This window comes from Myotis brandtii, unplaced genomic scaffold (assembly GCF_000412655.1).
Source record: "Myotis brandtii unplaced genomic scaffold, ASM41265v1 scaffold132, whole genome shotgun sequence".
NCBI lineage: Eukaryota > Metazoa > Chordata > Mammalia > Chiroptera > Vespertilionidae > Myotis > Myotis brandtii.
This window is the reverse complement of record NW_005354673.1, coordinates 2032093-2049902: the sequence shown is the minus strand read 5'-3', so window position 1 is coordinate 2049902 and position 17810 is coordinate 2032093. Positions and strand designations below refer to the sequence as shown.

Below are 17810 nucleotides of genomic sequence, written 5' to 3'. Positions count from 1 at the left end.
AGACTAATTTGAGTTTGTCACTTGCAGTCTTGACAAATCGATTATAGATCCCTTGAGGAAGTCATACCTTTCTGGGTTTAGTTTTACTGTTTTTGGTCATCCCATTGCACCTAGCACCCTGCAAAGAATAGAAACTCAATCAGTAGTTGTCAAACTAATAAGTATTTGTTTCTATTAAAATTCATAAATATTATATAAGACCCTACAAGTATTAATAAAATTATTATGTGAACGAAATCATGAGCAAGAGTCTCAAGAAATACTAATACTTTGGTTAAGTCACCTGTTTTCAGGAACAAAATGCACATATTTAAACAGGTTGCAAATATATCCTTGTCATTAACAGGCCATTACCTCTGTAAACCATTATTCAAATGCTTTATACCTTCTCACAGTGGAAAATGCTTAATATAAATATGTTCAGATGTTGATTTTTTTCTTTCCATGTTAATGTACTGACAATTGTATAACAAAGTGTACATATGTATATATATATACATGTATATATACTTATACACACACATACATACATACACACACTGTGTGTGTGTGTGTGTGTGTGTGTGTGTGTGTGTGTGTATTGCTTTAACCACCTTCTTGAAAAGTTTATTTATTGCATTTAGAAAACCTGGGGTGTAAATATAACCAAGTAGAAGTTTGCTCCACAGTTTCTTTTACAGGCCCCTTTCCATGAATTCTATGTGCAACTTGTTCATGAATATGGAAAGTATCTGAAGATTTTCTTTTAACTTGTCTTGATTTCCTTGAAGACTCTGGCACACAGCATGAGATTAAAATAACCTGGCCTTGCTGGCCACTTTGCCCACAAATACCAAGGAATAAATATTAGAATGATGGATTCTCTTTCCCTTGTCAACCATGAATGTGTTCCAGCCAAGGGCAAGGTCTAGAGAGTAATTCAAAAATAAACAAATAGAACCAAAGAGTAACTTTATTCTTTTATTCAAAGTTTATTAAAATACAAGGACAAATTGTAGAAGCACACATACCACTCAGCACCAATATAATAACACTCTTTCTACTGATAGTCTCCAAAGCATTTCTGTTTCTGCAACCAAGAAGCAGAGATACACACATGCATTCTCACCACATTTACCCAGTACTCATAGCATCATGCCCCGAATATTCTCCTTGCTGGGAAGACAAAGATGAGCAGAAGCAAACGAATGTGACTACATCCAACCACTAACTGAGTCGATGACTCTTTGGTCAGTAGTTATCATTCGCACACTGGTAGCCTCCACACATCCCAATCTCCCTCTTCGGGGGCCCGATTATTTGGGCTAGTGATGGAGTCTGGTGATAATGTGATGCAAAAATAAAGAAAACTGGCCAACATTCCCTACCCAATATCTTATCATGGCTTTGGTTGTATAATACTAGATACTCATGTTTCCACATCCTCCAATTCTAACACACATGAAAACCACACCCACCAGTGACATGGTCTGGAGAAGTCTTGAGAGAATTTTATTTATTTCCCAACACCTTCTGTGGGTTTCTTTCATTTATGTGTTTACCTGTTTGTGTTTTTAGGGGGGTAGGAGGAGTTTTGAGCCAAAATTATGACTTCATTAAACATTGCTTAGGTCTTCAAAGTCTCCTCAATAAATATTAAATAAACTCCCTGGAGCTCTGGTGCTGCTGCCCAATACAGGCAGCAAGCCCTGACTTGCATGAACAGTCTTGTTTGGATATCTGTACATGTTTGCTTTCTTGGTTTAGACTCACTGTGGAATAAAACTGGGTCTCTTAAGACTGAGGCCTTGCTTCTGGTGCTATCCAGAATGTAAGGCATTAGGAAATGGCCCTTTGGCTCATCCTAAAGTCACTCAGGCCTCCTCCAAAGGTGTGAAGTTTCTTTTAGAATTTTCCCAAATATGTAGACCAAGGTCTTCCCACCTAACCACTTCCTGACTCTCCCAGGCCCTGCCCCCTTCTTTCCTAGAGGACCTCAGGATACTATCAAGAGAGTGCTGATCACCAAGCAGAGGTTGGTACTTGTGCTCCATTCTAGAAATGCATATCAAGACTGGGTTTAGCTTCTATTTTAAAAATAAAGGAAGAAGTAAGGAGGAGGTTTGAATATAACAAAAAACACTTTAGCTCTGATTTTTGGCAATATCTTTTTTGTTTGTTTTTAAAGCTCCTAGAATTAAAAGGCTCATTGCTATTCTCAACTGTTGAGAGATCTGACATTGGACATTGGGCATGTTCTGAAAAGCTCTAAATGCCAGTAAAAAGGTTTTCATAGACTCTTCAATAGGACAGACGTCAGTGTTCACATTTTTCTCTTTGCAATGGCCATGTGATTCTAATTGAGCTTATTTTTCAAACTATCAGTCTGAGTTCAGGTGAAATAAATGCCCAACTTGATCCTCTTAGGATTTACAGAATGGGAAGTCCTGTACAACAATACATTCCTCGTTATGGACATAGCCCATAGGACATGCTGAGGCTACCTTGCATCCATCTGAGTATTTCCTCAAAGGCCTAGATATTGTCTTTCACCTGCCTCTCTGGTATTTTATGTAGCCAGGCAGTCCTCATGCGTGACCTCACCTTATTCCCTAATTTTTATTCAAGAGCCCAACTAGTGAAATACACTCAAGCAAAATGAAAGGCAGCAGTCTTTTCTTTTCTCCATGGTCATAGAATAGGCATTTCTGATTAGTGGAAGGATTTAACTAAATCAATATGCCACTTAGAAGTTGATATTACCAAAAATCAGGGGTACATTCTATAAACAAGGTGAAGACATAGGACCAGAGATACAAAACATAAATATAAAAAGTCAGATAAGTTAAATGACAGTCACTTTAGCTACACAAAGCAAGAACAGAGGTTCTAATTTGTTTCTAAGGAGGTCAGTTACATTTTAATGTCTGTATCAAACATGTCTACTTTACTGTGCAGGCATTTTATTCATGCCCAATTAAGAAAGTCATTGTTGATTCCACTAATATTTTCAAATATAAAATAAAAAAAATAAAGTAAGTTTTGAATAGTTCCAAGACATAAGTCTTTCAAACACTACCTGTCTGAGAGAATCCAGAAGCTATGACAATATCTAAAATTGCTCAGAAACTATTTCAATAACAGACAAGCTAATTCAGTTTAAGAGGCTAAACTGATAGCTCCATGTAAACACAGGGGGAAAAGATGCTTAGTTGCTAAGAAGAACAACTCAAAGTTTTTCATATAAAATTTTAAATATATAAAAGTTTTGCCTTGTGAAAATAAGAACTACAGTTTTTCAAAGGAACATACTTTATAAAAGACAGGATTGGTGGGGTGGGTATTGACAATCTAATAATTTCTCTGAGCATGTCAGCTAAGCATCGATTCCCCTCTACCTCAAACTATGAGTTCTCGTTAAGTTCATAAAAGATACATCACAGGAAATCATAAAAGTTTATGTTGAGATAAATAGGTTACATAATTAAAGACTTATCATAATTCTGATAACACCAAGCCATTCTATATATCGTAGGATTCCTGAGCTTTGTCAATTCATTTTCTCCATTGGCCCCCAACAGTCTTTCTTCCAGTGACTCTTCTATGTTCTATCGAACATATCTTTTTCCCTGATATTCAGCCTATGCCTTTGTATGTCTATTTCCACTGCTTCATTTCTCCATTGGATGATCCTCAGCCAGAGGAATTGCACGCACACAACTTTCTCTTTCTTTAAAAATGTATCACAACTGGGTGATTTTTTTTATCACCCTTTCCCCAGACAACTAGCACTAACTGCCTTCACTGAATCTCATCCCCCTACCAGCTTCTCTAACATCCTGTTCCATTATTGTACATATAGAACAAAGGGGAAAGTTTAAGGAAACAGGGTGGGTGTGCTGCAACCAACTGATCTTTTATGTGCCACAGAAATCTCAACACCATTTTGAAGATAAAAATCAATGGGGCCCACTGATAAGCCTTGAGTTATAGAGTTTAACTATTTAACTCTGAAATAATCCATTTTCAATGTGATTTTTCAGAAATTTGTTAGTGTCACATTGTCAAAATCTGCTTTGTTTCTTTGTAGGTGTACTTTGTAGAATTTAAAATACTGAGAAGCTTAAATGTTGTTGTATAAAGAGTCAGTTAAAATGGCCCTTTAATATCTAAACAATAAACTGACCAGTGATATGATTACTATATTACTCCAATCTAAAAATAAAAATAGATTTCTGGTTTTTGCAAACTCAGTTTCCACATCTTTTTCATTTCAGGAAACTAGTTCAGAAAGTTATTTTCAACTTTAGATATCTTTTTATATTAATTTTATTTTATGATTCAATTATTAATGGAATGGTCATAAGAACCTTTGATTTTACATATAAATAAAAACATATACTGTGTTTGATAGTGTCCTTAAATTTATGATAGAAAATTTGTAGGTCTATTACTTATGTTACTTATAGATAAAACTATCATGTCTTCATTTTAAAGAGATGTATATACCATAAATAACTTTATATTAACGTACTATAATGGCCTTAGATTACTAGACCTTAGCTAATAGAAACAAAGGAAGATCCAAGTCCAAATTTAAATGTCAATGGGAATTCCATTTTACCAAATTCCATACTACTGAGGATTGCCATCAAATTCCCTTTGATGGGAATTATCTCAAACTAATTTTCTCTTCCTCTATTTTGCAACTGAAGAAACCATGCTTTTTTGTACTGGTCATTCATTATAGCTCACCTACTTTGAAAGAAAAACAGTGCTGTAGTTGAATGGGTAAGACACCTACCTCCCACAGCATCTGAGAATGAATGTGTATACATATTTTGAGCCAAAAAGCTCAGCATTGATTAAACACTTCTATAGAGATCAAGACGAATAGGGCCAGGCAGGGGGTATGGGGTGGGGCCGGGCTAGCAGGGGTCAATGGGGAGAAAAGGGGACATATGCAAAACTTTCAACAATAAATATTTTAAAACAAAGAATGAGTAGGGCCACATCACAATTGTAGAGATGGAGTGGGACAGATCAGTACTACTGGATCCATTGGTTTTACCTCTCAATGGTGTGGGGTGCAATTCACCCACTGAAAATATACGCACCACAAATACATTTCAAAAAGTAATTATTTTTTAAAAAACAACCTCAGAAATGCAAATATTAGAGTGTGTTTTTCCCTTTCAATTCCCCTTTCTCCCTTAATCTAGGAGTATACTATGATAAATACATTGATTCCCTACGTATATTCTCTATGCTACTTTTAGTTGAGCTACTTCTTTTTCTGGTCTTGTGTATATTTTCATGTTTCTGTGGATAAAAAATTACTCTCAAGGTGAAACTCTATGATGCTTCCTAATCCTTCTGCCTCCTTTTCCTAGCTAGTCAACTTGATTTTCTTCACCTGCCTTGAAAGTAACTCTCAGGTTTTAGATGATCATTCTAACCCTCCAGGTAGGAATCATTCCTGATATCTACAAAAACACCTGTGAGCTCTGGGATGTTTAGACTGGTATAGAGCATTACATGGCTAGAAACTAGAATATCAGAAACTAACATTTAAACACCAAGGTCCTAACCACCTGGCCTGGGTTCAAGGCACCATTGTAAATAAATATTTAAGAATTTTTTAGTTGAGCTCTATCCATGCTGAATAAAGCCTAGGCAATAAATACCCCTTATACTAACGAGAACGGTAGCTTCTTCCTTAACATGGTCGTTATTCAGGTGAGTCTTTTCTTCAGGTCCCAAAGCATGCATCAGCTGTCGCAAACAGGGTTTCTTCCTCTCCATCTTGGGATCTTTACAATCAGAAAAATTTTAAAGTTTCTTTTAGAAAGAGAAGTGATGGGGCTACTATTTAGCCAAATGCTATTTTGGGTGTTGAAAGAAGCAATGAGATGATAGAGGTTTATGTTCTTCTGAGATGTAAATTCCTGTCTTTCAGTGAGGCAATGAGATTCAGTGGAGGCAATGAGATTCAGCTGAACTAGTGGATTCAGTTCTTCACTTCCTTTCATATATATATATGGCGCTCCATTACAATCATACCTTTAACTAGTTAATCTAGATTTCATCTCTTGTTGAAATTCTTCTCCAGCCAATGCCGGACTTCTTGGAGGTTGTAGAAGAAGGGACCCTTTCCTCCCAGATAAGCAATTTTCTGTCTCTGCACAATACACACACGTTCAAAGGCTACCCCATAGGCTACATTGGCATTATTGTCCATGCGGTCAGCCACAACTCGGCACTGGGGCGGCAAGGAGAAACGCTCCAGAAGCCGGTGGGCAGCTGCGCATCGGTCTTCCTGGTTCCTGTGCTTCTTCACCTCAAAAGACAAAGAAGAATCCCCAGGCACCGCCCAACCATCTGAAGGATGAGCCTCATCAATGTAGACCAACAGGAAGTCAGCCACTGATGAGAACTCCTCTATCAGTTTGCTGAAGGCTGGCAGCTGGTTAGTAAAAGGAGGTCAAGTGGCTGAGCCGAAGTTGACCACCAGTGGGCGCTCAGGGCAGGCAAAGTCAAGAAGGTGGCACTCGGCTCCAGCAATTATCTTCTCCTGGGCACCATTTTCATTGTCGTCACCTCCTTCAGGATTGGAGACGTGCACCACACTGGAATTGGGGGCATCTTCACCCAATTTCACCTGGTTGTGAAAAAAGAAAGAGGAAGAGCATACCACATTAAACACATTGTCACTTCAATTCACTCTATATGAAAACAAGTGGCTCTAATAAAATGTGGTGAACATATATTGATTTGAGTAAAGAGGCATCGTGGCAGGTAACGTAAAGAATGGCCCCACAGAGAATAAAAGTCTTTTTCATTCTGTGTAATCACTGAAGGTAATTATTTTTATCATTGAAGGCACTGCAGTTAACGCTCTTCATAATTAAGTTGAGGCTGGTATTCTTCACTATTCTTACTTTGCTGTCAATGCTTAGCACACATTATATAACAAATGATTAATTGACTTCATTTAAAAAGTTAAATGGTCTACTCTAAGACAAATTATCAGAGTCGTGGAACATAGTACCTCTTTCTGAATTCCCCCTTCTAAGTTCTAAAGTACAAAAAAAAAAGACCTTTACTTTCTTGCATGATGCTAAGTCATTTATTCTCATTCAATGGACAATGATACCAATGGGCTCTATTCTTGGCCAGAGCTAGAAAATGTGGGGTCCACCATTTATAATAAGAAGCTAGTCCCACTTAGCCTCTTCAGCACTTCAATATTCCCACCTGTAAAATGGTGATAATGATGCCTGTCTTCCTCATATGGTTATAGAAGGATAACATAAGGAAAATAGCTCTTTGTACATGATAACTCACTGTGTGGATATAGGCTGCCATTATTAGATGCCATCAAAATATGTAAAACAGAATGCCGCCTTTCCCGGGCAATTCTATGTTTAAAAATATTTTTCCCCCCAGAAGTAATTTGAGCTCTCATCAGCACGACATCCTTCCTATAGCTACTGCCTACTTTGGGCTCTTATGACTAGAACCTCATTATTTTCATTAAACAAACAAACAGACAAAAACATTAAACTATTCCAGAATTCTACTTGTAATTTCTCATTTTTTTGTGTTTTGTTTTGTTTTTTGGTCTATTTCCCTCTTTTTATCTAGGAAGTCACAAATCATTTACTTGTCTATCATCCATTTTATCAACAAACTCCTCTGAATTATAAAATACACAGGCAGAAGAGATCTAGAAGAAAATTGTTCCAGGTGCCCTCTTTGCATGTGGTTTAAATAGTTGAACACAGACTGAAAGAAAGTTTGCTGGCCTTTGGGTCTGTAAATTGATAATAAAAAACAGGCAACATAAAAGAGCCAATTACTTCAGTTTGAATGAACACAATTGGATCTTCCCTTAGAATGGTTTAATCAAAGCCAATAACATCAGGGACAACTTATGAAAGTACAATTGATTTTATACACCATTCTTAATATTACAGAACACTTCCAACTAGATCGACTTATTCTCCTCATATAAATACAGCCACATACAAAACTGCTGTTAATTGAAGTCATTTAGAAGTGAATTGTTAAAGATTCAACAATCCAGACTGATATAAAACACTCAAGGGCTTTTATTCAGAAGCTTCTATCTAATGTTAATGCATAACTCATTTTCACTGTAGAGAAAGAATTAAAGAAGTCCCGTCTCTCCCTTCTGAAAAATCTTAGCAGGGCAGGTTTAAAACAAGTACTGGTACTTTTCTAAAAGAAATCTTAAAATAATACTCTGCTTCTTAAAAAAGCAGGCTGTTGGTATGATTTCAACAGGTATATTTGCTTTTCAATCACTATCAGGGAAAATGTTATTTTATTTATATTAATCTTCTTGGTTAATCTACAAGTGACACTAGATAAAGAAAATAATCCCCTTAGATGGATTATTTCATTTACTTATTGTTCTTTATATTTTACTCTTCTATTAAATTTATTTGGGTGAAATTGGTTAATAAAATTACATAAGTTTCAGGTATACAATTCTATAATACATCATCTGTATATTGTATTATGTCCACCACTCCAAGTCATCTCTTTCTATCACCATCTATCCCCTCTTTACCCACATCTACCTCCCCTCAACCCCCCTTTCGCTGTGGTAACCACTATACTGTTGTCTTTGTCTATGAGGTTTTTTGTTTGTTTGTTTTTTGCTTAATCCACTCACCTTTTTCACCCAGCCTCAAACCTCCCTCCCTGCTGACAGCTGTCAGTGTTTTCTGAGTCTGTTTCTATGTTGTTTGTTTATCTTGTTCATTAGATTCCACATATGAGTGAAATCATACAATCATACGGTACTTGTCTTTCTATGACTGGTTTATTATTTTATATAAGCCACACTTGTCTCTGAGGTATTAAAATATACTTAAAAGGTAAAGATATACATTTTAAAGATATTACAAACCTATCATCTATGAGTTCTTTTTGTAATTCTTTGTAGATTTAGGTGGTAGGTAGCATTACCATTGCCTTACCATTAGATCTGTTCCACTTAAGATAGCAGTAACAATTCTAGCATGGCTGTTTTTAACCATATTGTTGGGCTGTGTTCCTCAATATACTTATACAACCAAGATCTGAATGCATTCAATCAGTCTGAATCCACTAGCTCTTGTACTTTATGTTAACTGAGCAATCCATACACAGGAAAAAAATCATGTCTGGACTATAGACTTGTAGGTTCTTAGTAGGTGAAAACATCCATCTGCCTTTTGGAGTCATTTTTAAGACCAACCAACAAGTGTGTGGTCTTGTTAAGTGGGCCTCCGATGCCCACGGCTCTCATCCAAGCAGCACTGTTGATCCTTGCATTATTCCTGACTATTCAACTGAATAATCTAATCTGATGCTTCAGTCACAGGTGCCTCTCTTATTACCTGTAGTTAATTTTCTTGGAAAGTTAAAGCACTTTCTCTTCCTTTTTAGTGACAAAGTATAAGTCAGCCACATAATTCTTTCCAAAATACAGCCATACTAATTTACTTTAGAAAATTTAGAACAAATACAACACTTTCATTCTAAAATTAAGAGTTAAGAAAGTTACCAAATACATAATGTTCTTTGTGTGTGAGGATTTGACGTTTTGTTAAGCCGGGATGTGTGTGTGTGTGTGTGTGTGTGTGTGTGTGTGTGTGTGTGTGTATAGAATGAATTATTGAATGAATGATAGTTGTTCTCATCCTATGTAGGGGTCAGTGAAGAATTTTACACTTAATATAACCTTGACCTGCAATCAATATAACCATAGTTGGGTGATGAATGAGCTAACTGAGATAGATAATTTAGAAATGTAAACCTACTGTAGAGTACCACCATCATCAATACCTAATGCTGTTGCTCTGTTCTGGATTACCTCAGCTGGTTACTGTATAAAATGAAAGTCAATCCTCTTTATTTTGTTGAGCATCTATGACCCTATTGCAGATTAGCATGTAATAAGCAGATATCCTGCTCATGAGAATGACCAGGTAAGAGAAATGCATAGGTGAGATCAATGTTATTAATACTAGTAGGGGAAAACACACACCCATGATTTGTAAGTCCAAATGTGAGTAGACCAGTAGTCTGCTTTTATAAGTATCATATACTAATCATACAATTTGTCCATATTGGCTAAAAACCTACTGATGGAGGATAATTTAGCAATAATAAAGAAAAAATAGAAATTTAAAATAATAAAGTTTGCATTTAACTGCAAAGAAAATCTTTTACAAGGACATTATTGTTCCTTTCTCATTGTCCCATTTGGTCACCATGAAAATTAAATTCCTATTATGACCAGAGTTCCAAATGGAGAATTTCTTGGTTTGCTTGGCTATGCACCCTGCTGAGATGGAATGGGAGAATCACCACTGTCTTCAATGGTGGAAGATTCTTTGCTTTCCCCAGGAGCAAAGCATTCCTTGACAAAGAGCCAAAATGATGAAGAAAATAAAGCTGATTCCATAATAATAACATTTAGGCTGCAGGAAAGAAGCTCAACAAAAACAAGTTATCCCTGATACTCCCAAACTTTGTTTTAATTTCCCACAGTGGCACAGAAAGTCTCCTGGCCACAAGTTACCTATCATCTTAATTTCTCCTTCTTAGAGGGTTTGTGTTTGGTTTTTGTCCTTAATGAGACATATTTGCCAAAGAGGCATTCAAAAGGCATTTTTTACTCTTGCGGAAGAGTAATTAGGTCGGTACCTCTTTCCCTGCCAGCATTAGCGGCTCTGAAGAGAACCCTGCCCAGTATTTAATGCCCAAACACAAGAAGCATCATTTCCACTAATTGGTCTTGAAGTTCCGATGTTCCCAAAGGGTCCCTTTATTTTGCAACAATCAGAAAGGACGTACGTACGTAAAATGCAGTATCGTCATCACTGACTTTTATCTCTCTCATCTACACTATTAAAATGGTCCTTTCTTACATCTTTGTAATCAACGTCAACACAACATCACCAACACTGGAGGTACATTAAGGGTTTGCATTTTTATGACAGGGAGCGTCTCTGGGCCAAGCTCAAATGTTGCGAGAGCCATGTTTATAAATATGAGCAAGAGTGTAGCTACATGGCATGTTTATAAATCTGATTCCCTTGATGACGGGGTTCCTTTCACTCACAGTGTTCAGTGCACGGGGTGGGGGGGGGGCGATGCTGCTTGAACATGTGGACTGTGAAAGGAACAAAGAAAGGACCATTCGTCAATTAGAAGCTGGAAACTGAGCATATACTACTAACTTTTTTTTTCTTTTCCACTGGAAAAAATATCACCTAATCTCATGATAGAAAGTAAAGCAAGTGATAAATATGGAAGGGGGCGGGTAGCAGAATAGTTTTTCCACATCCATCTTGCTGTTCAAAGTCCAGGAATGGCTTCATTCACTACCAGGAAATTTCCAATTCTTTGACATAATGACCAGGCTACATCAATGTCCTTACGAACATAGCCAAACAATTATTAAGCAGCGGTTTAACCATTTACATTCAAATTGGCCAAATAAATCAGAGTCGGAGAATAAACTACCTACTCTTTCCTCTGAATTCAGTTCACTTCTGGCCATTTTCTTTTGGATTCCTACCTTGAAACACAGCTCTGAGCTTTATCAGTTCCCACTGTTTTATCCAAGTGATGAACAAGCTCTGGCTGTGGCCTTCTTTGTGTTCTTTGGAGAATGTTTCTCTCTTAAAAGAGCCATTTTCCATGGTAGAAACTAGTGTCAAAAGGCTTGAGGTGAATGAGGAGGAGGAGGAGATGTTAAAGAGACCTTTTCAAAACCAAAATTATATGTTCAAATGAATATGTTTTCTGTACCACTGCCATATTAACCGTGAGGAAGCTAAACTGCTTCTCGGCATCTATACTGTGTGTTTACTTTTACACTTCATTTAGGTAGGGGCTAGCTCCCAGACAGGGCAGTTTGCTCATTGGTTGCATTTTTAGTCTTTGAGCATCAGCAGAAGGATGCAGTGTTAAAAGCAATGACACTGACAAAGGAAATTTAAATGACAAATATCTGTTATTCACCTCAATCTATAAGTTTTTGTAGACTTGCCTTTTCATAAAAGCAATGCCTGGAACACCCTCTAACCAAACCCAAATTATCTTTGCAAGCTTCCCTACAAAGTTAATTTCAAATCCCATTGAACATGTTCATGAAGAAGGGGCTTTTGTTGTTGTTTATTTGTTTTATTTTGTTCTGTTTTAACTTCTGTGTTGCCTTGTGTAACAGCCAAGCCCAAGGATAACACTTTCATTTCACTTTCTCTTAAAATATCCCCATGTATCTGACTTTCAACAACAGGGAGAATTAGAAATGACATGTTTCATCGTATCTCATATGCACACACTCATCCTGGAAAACTCTGCTTCTGGGGTGGCACTCTCAAAATAGTGCAAGTCAGGGTTGTGAAATACTGTGATGCTATCTCAAACAGTACCTCCTCCAGTGTGTCCCTAGAAATGGCTACACCCAGAGATGGTGGCACAGAAGACAACAGTATTCAGGAAAGAGATTCTGAGTGAACTTCAAATGCCACCACCAGCACCACCACCCCTGCCTTACTGGGTGGCAGAAGGAGACCTAAGTTCAGTGCAAGTTGGGTTTGCCATGTTTCCATTCATTACACACCCAGTCCAGTCTTGTCTCTGGATAGGCGGGTTCTTGGGTTGTTTCTTCTCATGGTGTTAGCTATTATATAAATCATTAAAAGCAAACTTAATAACATCAGTCATGAACTTGGTCACTAATCAAATCAGTAGGCAGAAACAATACAGGAGAGGAATGTACAAGCCATAGGCAAAAAAAAAAAAGAAAGAAAAGTAAAAGAAAACAAATCACTCATCCTTCTCAATTTCCTGGAATAGGAATAACAAAATATTGCAACACAATGGAACACTATACATTAATGAAAAAAATAAATAATAAAGTCTATTACAGAGGTATTTGTTTGTTTTTCTCTCTTAATTTTAATAAGTTGCTTAATAGGAAAACAACCTCGCTTAATATTTGTGGGCAACCTCACAGCCCCTATATTTTATGTGAAAGATGTTTACATAAGTATACACTCATATTAGTAAAATTCTCCCAGGCAGTGACTTTTCTTTTCTAGGCATAAGTCAATTCTCTTTCAAAAAAGTAAGAATCTAATATGCTGAGATTAAACCACTGACATTGCCATGTTATCTCCTAAGACCTACAAATACAAAAACATAAACATCTCACATTCAATGTATACACTTGTGGAAATGAAATGATCCCCTCATACTTAACATATCTCCCATTGGCCCCACATACACAATATACATGAGTTTTCCTGTTAGAACTTTGAGCATCATTTCATATAATTATAAAAGAAATTTTCCTGATTGATAAGAGTTCTAACTATTCTCCTGTCTTTAGAAAAAATGAAAACCTTCTGCAGGTTTCTCTCAATATCAAAGGCATGTGTTATAGTAAAACTTCCCTAATGCACAGTGGATATTTTCTTCCTGAACACTTGTTTGATTTTCAATGGAACAACCCTACTCTGGATTCTTTGTGACTAGAAATTACTTCTTTTCCTTTCCAGGGGCATAGGTTTAGTTTTCTAGTGCTTATTATGGAGGTCTCATTCCCTTCCTCCTCTTTTATTCTGAATTTTATTCTGGTTCTGGGTGCTGCCTGCTTAAGGTGCACCACTTCATTGGCTTCCATATTCCTCCCAAACTCCCCTTCCCTGGCAACTTGGACAAGATCCCCCAATACTGTGAGGGAAAACCAAGACTGCTTTGATAGCAACTTTTGCCAAGTAGGTCTATTCTTCTTGCTCAGGGACCTTCAGGAGTTATATGGGCACAGGGGAGAAGGGACAAATTGACTCATGAGAAACTGTTCCACTTTGTTCCTAAAATGAGTTGAAGATCCTCTGGGCATAAAAAATAAAAATTAAAAAAGGCCAAAATGACAGCATTCTTCACTGAGAAACAAAGGTCTCAACTCTGGCTTTGAGAGAGCAGCCCCTGGGACCTGACTTCCTCAGGTAAGTGAGGTTGCTGCTCCAGTGATCAAGGCATGCCTTAGAACAGCTTTGAAACTGAATGAACCGTAGACGCATCTGCTCTTTCTAAGACAACTTATTTCACTTCTGAGAAACAAAGCAAATGTGGTTTATTTTACAAAGTCTGGAGTTCTGACAGCCAGTGCTAAAGATCTTCCTTTTGCAAACTGTTACCTAGTAACTTGGGACACAGGGCCTGATAACCCTTTGAAAAGGGTTCAGATTGGAATCAATATAGAGGATGATGCTGAACATGGGCTCGCTTACATTAACTCTTACCTCTCCCAGAAATTATGCAGATAGTATGCCAAAGCACACCTGCTGTGATCATTCCTGCAGCCTTGTCCTCTCCCTGAGTTTTGGTAGCATGTTCTCGCCACCCCCCGCTACACCCCCCCACCACCACCACTTGCTTTTCACCCATTGAACTGTCTTTCCCAACACAGCTCACCTAGCATCTCATCAAGCAAAACATCGGAACCCCAGTTTATAACAAGAGCATGGGAAATGCAGCAGTTTGCCCTCTCCCAGCATCTTCATACTTTTCCCAAAGTTCTCCTGCCGGCACAAACACCCTCTACTCTGAAATCACAGCAAGCCATTAAATGACCCTTATTACAAAGACTCCTTATTAGGTCACATAGTCAGCGTGGCTTACTACCTGTCAAATCTGACTCCTGTGACAGGTGTAGAAAGTCAAGGAAGGAGCTCACTTGAGCATAACCCCTCGGCCCCCACACAGGCTTCACAATCTCCCCCCAATGCTCCCAGCCGCCTCCAGTCCCACGGCGTGCAGCCCCTGCCCCTGCTGACCCAAGCAGCCCCTTGGCCCGCTCACCTGTTTGTAGGCATCCAGAAGGAAGCTCTTCCAGATGCAGCGCATCCCCTCTGAGGTCAGCATGCGCCTCCACTCCCCGCGAGTGGACTTGGAGCGGCTCAAGAGCAGCACCACGTGCTTGAGGAGAATGACCGAGTCATAGAGCGCCAGGAAGAGGCAGTTGGAGAAGAAAACTGGCAGAATCTGCAATGTGATCAGCAAGTCTACGCTGAGGATGCCCATCTTCCTTGCCTTCCAAGTCAGTTCCTGTGTGCGTTGTGGCTCCCTTTCACCCTCTTACTTAAAAGGGGGTGGCAATAGAGGGGTGGGGGAGGTAAAGGGGAAGGTTAGGGAGGGTGAGCGGGGGAGAGAAGGAGAAAAACTAAATTAAAAGGAAGCCCAAGATCTCTCCTCTTTCAAAGAAGCAGAAGTGGCAAGACCAAGTCCAGTCTCTCCAGCCCAGCAGTTGGAGTGTGCCCATCAATTCATTCAATTCGGAGCTGCTTGCATTTTTTTTTTCAGGATTTAAGATGTTAAAAAAAAAAAAAAACACCTAAAAAAAAATACTGGCGTACCGGTCCCTAATCCAGTTACCCTCTCAGAGTCGGTTAAAGACAGGCAGTTCCACTTTCATTTCCAAGCACCTATGAGACTGTGGCAGAGACAGCAAAATTTTCTGTAGCTTTTCATTGTCTCTATGTTCAGATACGTAGCCAGTTTCTTTCTTGAGTTGCCAGAGTTTTTAAAATGTGCTTTAAGGGTAGGTTTTTTTTTTACTCCCCCCCCTTCTTTACTCCGTTTTACACACACTTTCTGTTCTCCTTCCCCCAGCCTGTCTCACTCTCTCCCTTCCCCTGGAGCGACTGACTCCTCTCCTCTCCTCACTCCCTCTGGCTTTGCTTCTGCTATCTGTGGTGCAAAGTGCTCTCTGCAGCCCAGTGAGTCTCCCTGAAGCCTTTTATACATTCCCTGGCTAATTGCTGCAATAGAGAAATGAAAGCCTAATCTTGGTAAAGATCTTGACGTCATTGAGAAAAAGGGCTTTACTTTGGCCAGGACTGCAGTGAATAGAAAAGCAAAACTCGACAACTTTTTTTTTTTTTTTAGAAGTGGGGGGGTGGGGGTGGGGAGAAGGACAGTGGAATTCTGCTTTGTGATTTAAAGAGAGAGAGAGAACAAAATTAATACCTCTGACGGTTTTTAGGAAATACTTTCAAACCTTGTGGAAAGTAATTTACTACAATGTGTAGATTTGATAAGTTAACACTTTCTGCTCTGATTATTATTATTACTGTTATTATTATTCATTTAGGATAAGGGTTAGAAAGAAGGGATCCTGGAAGACAGAGAAGAGGAAGAAATGGTCACCTTTGCTCTATTTCTTGGAAGATGTGAATGCTTCCATTTGGTCTTTATACTTATATAGTATGACTCTCATCAGATTTGTGACTTAGGTTCCTTAAATATTTTTTGAATCAGGATTTTATTTAACAAAATTCAGAGTGAGTTGTGAGGTGGAAAACTTTTCAACTCTTTGAGTACCACCACAGCATTTCTCTAAAGCTGCTTGCTGAAAATTAATACAAGTATTCTTTTCAGTTTTACCAGTTTCTAATGCCCACCCCCCCCAAAAAAAATATTCCAGACATGAAAGCAAGCTAGGTGACCAGACCTCCTTTTACTTCCATTTTGATTATATACAGATTAAATTAAAACTTTCCATCAAATGGCATTAAGATGCCATAAGGTTGAGAAATAAATTCTTTATAAGAGAACTCGTTGCATTCTGCACTTCCCCTGCTTCTGTTAGCACAACTCCTAAGAGACCTGACACTTTAGGGAATCTATCTTTTTGCTTGAAAAAAACTTTTAAATTAATTTGTGGGTGTTTAGGAGCAGACTTTGAATTGGTTCAAGAGCCACTCTGACCACTCCTCAATGGCCCACCTGCTCCATCAGTCTCCAGCACCGACAGGTATTTAGGCAGACAATTCTTGGGCAGAATGTCATGACCCCACCTCATTCTAGTTTTCCTTCCTCACTTACCTAACAGATCACCTCTAGGAATTACGTTTTCTTGGAAAAAGGAGTGGCAAGTATACACCCTGGAGTGGGGATAGAGAATTTTAATTGAAAATGAATTAGCTGACTTGTCTATGTAGGTAGAGCTCCCATTAAACATGAGCTAAGTAGTGGGGGCTAACCTTCGGTTAGTACATTTCTGTGTTTTATCCCTGTGGCTAAAGTTTGCAAGATCACAGAAATAATTTAAAAGACTGGAGCTGGGTCATTATTTGGTGGGCCCACGGGCCAAATTCTGCATGCAGATGCATTATTTGGTTCGCACGGTGCTTTTTGCCTTTAAAAAAAATAATTGAATGCGAATGCCTTTAGATTCTGTGAGACCAGGTATTCCTGTCTGCTTTGTCCATTGTTGTCTCCCAGTAGTTAGAACCATGCCTGGCACATAGCAAGTTCAAGGAGGATATACTGAGTGGATGAATGGGTAGTGCATGCACTGTTCCACAGTAGGGGGCACCATTCACATACAATATGATATGACTGGGGTGCCCCAGAATTATATATACCCTAGTGGACTTGGATGTGGCCCTCCCCAGTCTCACAACCTTCACCATCTCAATGTCTAAAAAATCTGATTCTTTCATTTTTATCACCAATTTAGTCTGTGATGAGTTTTGAATTTGCATTCCATGGACTAAATGTTTAGAGAAGACTTTCAGAGCTTAGAAAAAAGAATATAAACCACACAGAAAAATATTTTTCCTATGACTAGCATACAATGTTAGCAAAAGAATATTATTCATATATGTAATATACATTTACTCCATTCGCACTCTAATCTTCCACTGTCCTTATGGAAGAAAACAAAAGATGAAGAGAGGGAAGTAACAACATGGTATTTTAACCAGTGTAAACGGGAAAGCTACAGGCCA

At 38.3% G+C, this 17810-nt stretch overlaps 1 protein-coding gene across 2 annotated transcripts; it reads right to left on the bottom strand.

The window, feature by feature from the left end:
• Positions 1–939: 939 nt before the first annotated feature.
• On the bottom strand, positions 940–15775 carry DIO2 (deiodinase, iodothyronine, type II). Of its 2 annotated transcripts, none has more exons than XM_005860143.2 (2): positions 14878–15775; positions 940–6640 (listed from the first exon to the last, which is right to left on the bottom strand). In XM_005860143.2, the coding sequence occupies exons 1-2, from the start codon at positions 15097–15099 to the stop codon at positions 6053–6055; spliced, it is 810 nt and encodes a 269-aa protein (XP_005860205.2). In that variant the 5' UTR covers positions 15100–15775; the 3' UTR covers positions 940–6052. The 2 variants fall into 2 exon arrangements, with proteins under 2 accessions (XP_005860205.2, XP_014390176.1); XM_014534690.1 differs by having other exon boundaries at positions 6065–6640.
• Between the last annotated feature and the right edge of the window lie 2035 nt (positions 15776–17810).